At 50.5% G+C, this 9,696-nt stretch overlaps 1 protein-coding gene across 1 annotated transcript in view; it reads right to left on the reverse strand.

Moving 5' to 3' along the window:
- The window catches only part of ZSWIM2 (zinc finger SWIM-type containing 2), a 32,851-nt gene extending 32,412 nt beyond the window's left edge, over window positions 1–439 (reverse strand). The window contains exon 1 of the mRNA XM_059392622.1: window positions 150–439. Coding sequence (XP_059248605.1) covers window positions 150–314 — 165 coding nt within the window. The 5' untranslated portion in view covers window positions 315–439. The remainder of the gene's footprint in view (window positions 1–149) is intronic.
- Window positions 440–9,696: the final 9,257 nt, after the last annotated feature.

Here is a 9,696-nt window from a genome sequence, read left to right on the forward strand (position 1 = left end):
GCGGGGCGCAGGCGGGGCGCAGGCGGGGCGCAGGCGGGGCGCAGGCGGGGCGCAGGCGGGGCGCGGGGCGGGAGCAGGACGCGGGGCGCAGGCTGGACGCGGGGCGGGAGCAGGACGCGGGGCGGGAGCGGGACGCGGGGCGCGCTCACTCGGAAGTCGCCGCCGTCCCGCGCGTCCTCCCGCAGCAGGAAGCCGGTGGGGCCGGTCTCCCGCAGCAGGTACATGCGGCTGCTCAGCGCCTGCTCCTGCCGCCCGCGCAACCGCTCGCTCACGTGTCTCCGCCTTCCGGGGGCTCCGGGGCCCCGGCGCGGCATCCCGCCCGGCTGCGGCCCAGCGGCCCTCTCCGCGGCGCCGTCTCCATAGCAACCGCACGCGCTGGTCGCCTCAGTGACAGCGGCGGCGGTCCCCGGTTTCCTTCCGGGCGCGCCTTGTGCCAAGCCCAGGCTGACGTCCCACGCCCCGCCGGCCCCGCCCCGGCCGACCCCGCTCCCCGCCCCCCCCGCCGCGGCGCACGGGCCCCTCCCGCCAGACGGGCTGGACGAGGGCCCCGAAGCCACCACCGTGTCCCTGCCTCGCGGCCCTTCCGCTCTCCGCGCGGGCTGGGCCGCCGAGTTCCCACGGGCGCCGCCGTCCGTGCTCCGCGCGCTGCCGGGATCGGGGGGCCTGTGTTGTCCACCCGGGAGCCCGCGGGCACGTGTCGGGCCCTCGTGTCGCTCCGGCGCTTCCCAGGGGCTCCGGGTGTGCGGAGGCCAGAGGACGCCCCCGACGGCACCCGGAGCCCCGCGTCGGACCCGAAACGGGCCGCGTGCAGGGGCGCGTCTCCGAGCTGCGTCCCGGGTAGGGGTGGGGCCGGGTGGCCCGCGGGGTTCGCTGACGCGGTCCCCTGAGTCCGCACCCGCCGCGCGGACAGGACCCTCGGAGACACGCCGCCGGGCTCCACCGGTGCGACTGTCGCTGCGCCGGCTCCGGGACGCCGGCACCCGGACGCGGACAGGCCCTGGCCCCGCAGGGCGAGGACGGGTGGGCGGGCCCGGTGCGCGGGTCGCCGGTGGGAGCCGCGACGGGGCTGCGGCGAGAGCGGGGCGGGGGGCGACGAGGGGCCGCTGGCGCGTGTGACACCGACGGACACACGCTCGGTCCTGCATCCCGGTCCGCCCTTAGGCCGTTTCAGGACCACGTTCCAGGCCCTGACGGCTGAGGACTCGGAGCCGAAGTGGAAGGCGCTGCGCCGGGGAAGTCCGCGAAGCCGCAGGACCGCGTAGACGGACGGCTGAGTCCCGGCGCTCCCGCACCCGCAGCATCTGCCCGCGCGTGGCTCGACGGGACGCGCCGGCTGCGGACGGGCGGTTGGTCCCGCGCACCGTCCCTGCCGTCGTGTCGCGCGCGCACAATGCGCGTCTCGCGGAATCCCCGTGACGTGGCGGTGACGTGTGACGACGTGACGCGGGGCGTTAAGGGTCACCCGGACGAGGAGCTCGTGCACAGCAGCGCATTCTCTTGAAAACGCCGCGTTTTGGGGCGCCTGGGGGCTCAGTGGGTTAATCCTCTGCCTTCAGCTCAGGTCAGGATCTCAGGGTCCTGGGATCGAGCCCCACATCGGGCTCTCTGCTCAGCGGGGAGCCTGCTTCCTCCTCTCTCTCTGCCTGCTTGTGATCTGTCTGTCGGATAAATAAATAAAATCTTAAATAAAAAACAAAAAATCGTCGCGTTTTGCCCAATGTCATGCGGTGACGCCGGCTCCGGGTGCGGGCGGGAAACGTCATTTCCGGAGGCCCCACGCTGGGGACGCGGGAGGCTCCGCGGGGCGAATTGCGGGTTCGCGAGCTGCACTGCGGGCGGCCACGGAAGCGGGAATATTCGCACTTCCGGCACGTTGGGGCGCGCGGGGGCGGGGCTGCGGCCGGGGGGCGGGGCTGTGGCCGGGGGCGGGGCTGCGGCCGGGGGCGGGGCCTCGAGGCTTGAAACGCGGGCCCTGCAGGTGACCCCGCGGGTGACCCTGGCTCCTGCCGCTCTCCGCAGCCGAGGGACGTAGTTCGGTCCCGATCGCGGCCGGAAGCGCCTCCGTCGAGGCTCGGGTGGCATTGCGCGGTCCCGCAGGGGACGGAAGGGCCGGGCGGCCGCGGCGGGTCCCCGACGCGCTGGGTGCGGGAGTCGAGCTTCCGACCTTGCGCGCTGTGAGGGGCTCGCGGGACGCGGGGACGCGCGGGCGTCGCCTCCGCTGCTGTGCGGTCACCCGGAGCCTCACCGCGGTGGCTGCGGGCCCCACGCTGGCCTCTCCGGGCCAGGCCGAGGCCAGCGCGGGGCGACGACCGCGAGGCCGGAAGGAAACGCGCCGGGGCGATGCGGGGGGCGATGCGGGGGGCGATGCGGGGAGCGATGCGGCGGGCGAGGCGGGGGGGGGGGGGGGGGGGGGGGGGGGGGGGGGGGGGGGGGGGGGCGGCCGGGGGGGGGGGGGGGGGGCGGGACGGCCGGGGGGGACGGCGCGGCCCGCGGAGGACTCGGGGACTCGGGGAGGTCGGTTTGGAAACGGCTGTCACGTCAACACTTGCCCCGACGGAGCGACCTTCACGAGGAGGCTTAAGTGATGGGCGGGGACGATCGCCCGCGTAGACCCGTGCCTAATAAAGCTCCGACGTGAAGGAGGAGGAGGCTCATTTACGGAGTAAAATAGCGACGGGCGGACGGAATCGGAGAAGCCCCGACTCCTTCATTCGCGTGGACATTTCACCCAGTGGGACTCGGCGCGCTTCGCCCCGGACCCGACTGCCCGTCTCGGGCCCGAGCATCTGCACCACGTCACTATCCTGTTTACTGTTCTTGCTTGTTGGGTTTATGTTCGGGTTATTCCCGTGGGTCGACAGCTCTCCTCTTACGGCAGAACTTCTCTGTTTTCTCTGTTCCGTGGAGTCCCTCCTCAGTTGGTGTGAATGATTTCGCAGGACGAGGACGTGAGTTATCTACCTTCTGTCATCTTGAACGACCTGAATTGTCCTAAAACAGCTTTCACAGGTACACCACAGTTTGGCTCACTATAAACTGCTGGGATGAAAATCTTTCTCACCCTAAAATATTGCTATACATCTCACAGTGATCCGTGATATAGAACACGTAACGCTGAGGCCAGTCCAATTTTTAATTCTTTATATATTAGTAACATTGAAAGCAAATCTTTGTAATAAACACTTCCACCAGGAGCATTTCATGAGTTTTCCATTTCTATGTGCTCATGACTTTTCCAGTTACCGCCTTCTCACTGATTTTTAGTTTCATGCTTTTGTGTTCAGAGAAGATACTCGGTATGATTTCAGTCTTCTTGAATTTTCTGAGACTTGCTTTGTGCCCTAACATATTCTAGAAACATAGCTTCATATCCTAGCAAACAGGCCTGACATCCTAGGAATGTGAGCTTGAGAAGAGTACGTGTTACGCTGTTGTTGATGGTATGTTCTGTATATATCAGATCCATTTGGTCTACGGTGTTGTTCAAATCTGCTGTTTCCTAATTGATTCTCTGGATTAGCTGTCCATTGTTGAGACTGGGTTATTAAAGTCCCCAACTATTATTGTATTATTGTTATTTCTCCTTTTAGCTCTGTTAGTTTTGGCTGATTATTCATTTAGGTGTTCTGATATTGGGGACATAAATATTTACAGTTGTTACACCTCTTTGATGTATTCACCCACTTATTATTATATAAAGACTTTTCTGTAATTGACTGAAGTCCATTTTATCTGATATAAACATAGTGACCCTGACCTTTTTTTAAATTACTATTTGCCTGAAGTGCGTTTTTCCATCTTTCACTCAGTTCATACATCTTTAAGGCTAATGTTAGTTTCTCTTTCATTTTTTATTTTTATTATTTTTTTTGTTTTTTAGTAAACACAGAGCTTGAGCTCATGACCCTGACATCAAGACCTGAGCTGAGATCAAGAATCAGATGCTAAACTGAATGAGCCATCCACCCCTAAAATGAGTTTCATAAAGACAGCATATTGTTGGATTTTCTTTTTATCCATCCAGCAATTCTGTATCTTTTATTTGGAGAATCTGATTTGTCTTTAATCATTGGTAAGTAAGAACTTACTATTGCCATTTTGTTAATTGTTTTTGGTTTTTGTTTTTTTTTTTGAAGATTTTATTTATTTATTTGACAGACAGAGATCACAGGTAGACAGAGAGGCAGGCAGAGAGAGAGGAGGAAGCAGGCTCCCCGCTGAGCAGAGAGCCTGATGTGGGGCTCGATCCCAGGACCCTGAGATCATAACCCGAGCGGAAGGCAGTGGCCCAACCCACTGAGCCACCCAGGCGCCCATTTCTGGTTTTTTGTAGATCTGTTTTTCTGTTTCTTATCCTCCTGTCTTTTTGTGTGTGTTTTGGTTTCTTTTGTTATTAGTATACTTTGATTTCTTTATGGTGTTCTTTTGTGTAATAACTACAGGATTTTTTTCTTGAAGTTAATAAGGCCTACGGAGCATATCTTAACATTGGAACATTGGACAATTCCAACTGTCCAAAAATAAAGTTGGGCTTTTATCATGTTTGAAGATTCCCATCACAGAAAACAATTAAAGGCATACTGAATTGGCATATTCTGGGAATACTGCAGAAGGTTTTCTTGCAAAAGTGAAAGATTATCCTAAAGATCCTCTAAGGGACATTTTTGATTTCTTAGAGTCTATAATTATCAGATGAATGTTGTCTTAAAGCTTATTTGAACTAGTTTCCTCTCACTGTTTACTTGCTTGTAGAAACCATGTCAAACTTAAGATTTATTATATAATTTTCAGTGGAATAATCTTTCCTATAAAAATGGGAATGGAAATATTACCTTAGTTGTCATACTAAAAAAAAAAACATACTATTTTTGGGAACCTCATGGGCTGTAATATTAACAGGTTAAATATTTGACATTACGGTCTATGTAAAAAAGAAAATTAATATTTTAAGAGTGTCCTTTTTGTCTTGTTTCATTCTTGACTTGGAAAATACATTCAGTCTGTATCTTTACCCTCCAGATGGTTCTTTTTGTGATGTCATTTTGACACTATTCTTATCTGTATAACAGGAAGTGAATTCAACTGATCTATAATTTGATTATTGGAAATTGCCTTTGTAACAAATGAAAATACTTAACATTCTTAAAGTAAAGCTATAAGAATATTATACATAGAAAAATATTACATTTCTAAGCAGAATGAATGAAAATGTGGTGTGTGTGTGTGTGTGTTTTCATAGTCAGAAAAAAAAAAAGGTACTTTGACCTAACCCATGTGGAAAATCTCCTGGGTTTTTGGTGGTGCCCTGCAGCAAAGAGTCACGTGAATACTGTCCCCTCTTTTGATGCCCAAAAGTAGTTTCCTGAACTTCACTGTATAGTTTTAGATATCTTTAGTCAATATTGGCAAAGGTAAGTAAGGCAAAAAAAAGGGAAGGGTTTAGTGTGCCTCCATGTCTGGGCCCTAGTGATTCTCCTGTTTGGAGTATCCAGTGAATGGAGGGCAGCATGCCTCACTGTACCCCTGTTTGGAGCTATCTGGACAGAAGTAGACAGTGCATTCAACAAGGGTGCATAGACAAGTCTGACTTAGTGGCCTGGCTCATGAAGACGACCTAGGCTTTCCTCTTTTGAAACTGAGCTAATACTCAGGGGGAAGATTCTGGAGATGATTGTGATAAGCAGATCTGTAATATGCTTCATAGGCACACTAATAGCAGAATGCTAGAGTAGAGCTCTGTGGACTCCTGATGCCACAGTCTTGGGAGCTACTATGAATCTAAACTACTTTACAGCCCTAACCTCACAGAAGACCATCCCTATTATGGTTCCTCCTTCCAAATTATTGTCATTTCCCACTCACTCATGTCAAAGTAGTTCAACAAGGAGGCCATTAGCCAAATCAAAACCTAAGGCGGAGTCAGTGCACTCAAATCTGAGAAAAACAAACAAACAAACTCTAGAACAACCAACCACTGCTAACAAAGCTTTTACAAATAAGGTAATTACTTAAGCTATAGCTAATCAAATAATTTCCTTGCTTTGCTGTATCTTCTCTGTAAAATCTTTTCTCCTCGCTCCCATAGGCAGAGCACTCCTAAACACCTCTGGTTTGGTGCTGCCTGATTCAAATCAATGTATGCTCGAATAAACTCTTGAAAATTTTGATGTGCCTCACTTTATAAAGCTTACTACAATAAATCCTCTTGCTTGAATTAGCCTCAGTGAGTCTCTGCCTTTTTTTTTTTGGTGACCAGATGAGTAACTAAAAGGAGGTTCTGGATTAACTTTGTTTGAAGAGATAATTAAAAAAAAAACGAGGGGTCTCACTTATGGACTCAAAATGTCTTAGAAATCAGTGGGATTTGGATGATAATGGGAAGACCCCAAAACAAATGTCAACTTGCTGGGATAGGTAACACAGAAGAAAGACTAGGTTGGGCAAGAATGTTTTGAGTCTAGGTTTAAGTGTGTTAAGACTGTGATGCCTGTTGGACTTTTAATAGAGATACATACTTAATAGCAGGATATATCAGTCTGGACTTGTCCCCCCCTTTCATAGCCTTATTTGCTATGAAATTTCTTTTATATTGAATTATTTATAATTAAGAATTTTGATAATGGTTTAACTGGCAAATTGACATACTAAGAAACATCAAACTAATATAGCATCATACTATTAATAATTAATGTTTAAGTCTTTTAAAATAACTTCATTATTGTTATTTTTGCCTTCTGCACTTTGATCATAGAATTGCAATTCATACAATTTGAATATTTCTTTCAATTGGTAGTATGTTTACTTTAAGTTAATAAAGTATGGTGCTGGGGCACCTGGGTGGCTCAGTGGGTTAAGCCGCTGCCTTCGGCTCAGGTCATGATCTCGGGGTCCTGCGATCGAGTTCCGCATCGGGCTCTCTGCTCAGCAGGGAGCCTGCTTCCTCCTCTCTCTCTGCCTGCCTCTCTGCCTACTTGTGATCTCTGTCTGTCAAATAAATACATAAAATCTAAAAAAAAAAAAGTATGATGCTTTTTTTTACGCAGCAGTCTTTTGTGTATTTTAAATTTAGTATGAGCTAGTTGTTAAAAGGCTGAGAAATTATGAGCTAGCAATAAAATTGTGTTTCTGGAGGCACAAACTTGAGGAATCAAATATAAACTTATAACATCTCCATGATAATTTGGTGATGGAGGTGGACAGTTGGACTCTAGATATCATTTTTCGTTCTGTTGCATTAGAACACTTATAAACCCATATCTGTATTATATTTGGGCTTTTCTTCTTAGTGACCTAAGTGGTAAAGAAAAGCTCTTAACTGTACAGAGATACAAGTTTGCTGCTTGGTGAATTAAAGATACAAATAGAATTACCTTCCCAAACTCCACTGGGCTGTATAGTAAGGGAACATTTTAAAAGACATGAATTCACAAATACAAAAGATGAAAGTGGAGACAACATAATTTTGAAAATGAAATGACCAATGAGTGGCAGACATGGTAGCACACTGGTAAAAGCTGTATACTGAGCTTGGGTTTTAAAAGGTGAGAATTAGTCCAGTTTACCTCGAAGAATTGCAAAAGAGACTGAGGATTTATGGGCTCAGCAACTTCGGGAGTCGGAAGGGGCAATGCGATGATACTCTAAAAATTAAAAAAAAAAAAAAAAAAAAAAAAGATTGAACCTGCCAAGAAGGGGGTTACAGCCCCAGTTCCACTTCCTTTTCTTGAACATTCAGATAACCTCCATCCAGGTAAACCAGCAGAAATTTAGTCTCTGGAGGAGGTGACACAGAGGGCTCTACACTGGGGAACCTTGTGGATACTCAAGGATGTTTACATCATACTGAAAACAGGTATTAAGTGAACATATGCATATTAGAAAATGAGTCCCTGTGCTTTATCCACAACTAGATGACTGGCTGTCAAGCACTTACTTTTGAAGAAGGAAAAAAGAATGAATCTTCTCTAGGGAATCTGCTCAGCCTTAGATGAAAGATCTAAATACCATGCAATGCAATGCAATGCAATGCAATACAATACAGATACAATACAATACAGATACAATACAATACAGTACAACACAGATACAGATACAATACAATACAGATACAGATATAGATACAGATACAGTACAATGCAATGCAATGCAATATGGTCTTCCCCATGACAATGACAAGACCTGGCAAGATCACTTATAGTGACAGAGTCAACGAACCCACCTGCATACTGAGAGTTTTGAACTAGGGTTTTTCCATCACCCACTCTTAATGACCTGGTGAATATGAACACAAAATAGGGAACCTAAGGGAGGCCTTTTACATAAAAACAAATAGCCAAAAGCAAAAAAATTTGAGGTATAAACAGAGACTCTGCAGCGGGAAGAAAACATAAAACATTTTGCACAACCTTTTTAGAGCATTAAGGCTATCAAAATAATAAATAAAAGAAAAAACCTACAATAAAGAAATAGAGGGGAAAAAAGAGCTTTTAGTAATTTTAAATAAGACAGAAGAAAACTCGAGAGGATTGTAACAGCAGAAGAAATCTCTCCAAATGAAACAAACATGGTAAAAACAACAAGAACAAAAAGCAAAACCTGAGTCACCACCATCATCAAGAAACAAAGAGGTTGAGTTTAAGTGACATTGTAATACTTTATGACACAGTAGAAGAGGTCTAAATTCTAATTAATAGAAGTTCCAGAAATAGATCAAAGAAAGGAGAATTAAATATTAAAGAAATAATTCCAAAAGCATTTTCTGGAACTGAAACTGGAAGCGTAACCCATCTGCTGAGGTAGTTAGGGTTGGGCCTTGAGCCATTCCAAGGGGGCGCCCTGCATGCATAGGGGCAGATGTGCAAACCCCATGTGTGTGCTTTCCGTGGTGTTCCTGAGTGCCTCGCTCCGCGGCTCACAAATGTGGAATTCTATGATCACCGGGACAGAAGCTTCTCTATTGTGTGTTTGTATGGTGGGGAGAGACAGACCGAGACGGTAAAGGGTCTGGAATCAGACTCGCTTTTCATTTCTCATCCACACCGGAGCTCAGAGGCATGGCGCGGTGTGTTCAGGTTTCCCGGAGCCGCGACGTCCGAGCCGGCGACCTCCGAGCGGTCCGGCCCCGCCGCCGGTGGTGCCATGGGACAGAGCATCTCCAGGCACGCAAGGCTCGGAGTGTTTCCTCCCACCCGACCCGCCCGTCCTCGGGCCGCCGGCGTCCGGGCTCCACCGGAGCAGCAGACGGAGCGCCCCGGCCGACAGCAGGGAGGAGGCACCGCCGCACCCCGAGGAGAGGAAACCCCGGGCGGACCCGAGCAGCTCCCGCCGCGCCGGCAGCTGCGCTTCTTCCGGAGCCTGAAATCCAGAGTGAGTATGTGACGTGCCTCGGACTTTTACGGGATTTTAGCGTGATTTGCTGATTCTCTCAGAAGTGAAGGGTCCCCAGGGACAGAAGGTTCAGCAATCGCCGCGACGGACCGTCCACTACCCCGTCTCAGGTCATCTGGGTCTCGGCCTTCGGTGGCCGCCGGGCACGGGGTTCCTCTTGCGGCTCCGACCCGCCGGCTCCGCCGCCGAAGCCGGTCCTGCTCAGGCTGGTCGCGTCCGTCGGGTGCGGGTCCTCGCGGCCGAGCGTGCGGCCCCGCACCCCTGCGCCGGCTCCGGCAGGTGCCTTCTCAGGATCGGCCCGGGGGAGGC

The sequence above is a fragment of the Mustela nigripes genome, chromosome 3 (assembly GCF_022355385.1).
Source record: "Mustela nigripes isolate SB6536 chromosome 3, MUSNIG.SB6536, whole genome shotgun sequence".
Classification (NCBI taxonomy): Eukaryota; Metazoa; Chordata; class Mammalia; order Carnivora; family Mustelidae; genus Mustela; species Mustela nigripes.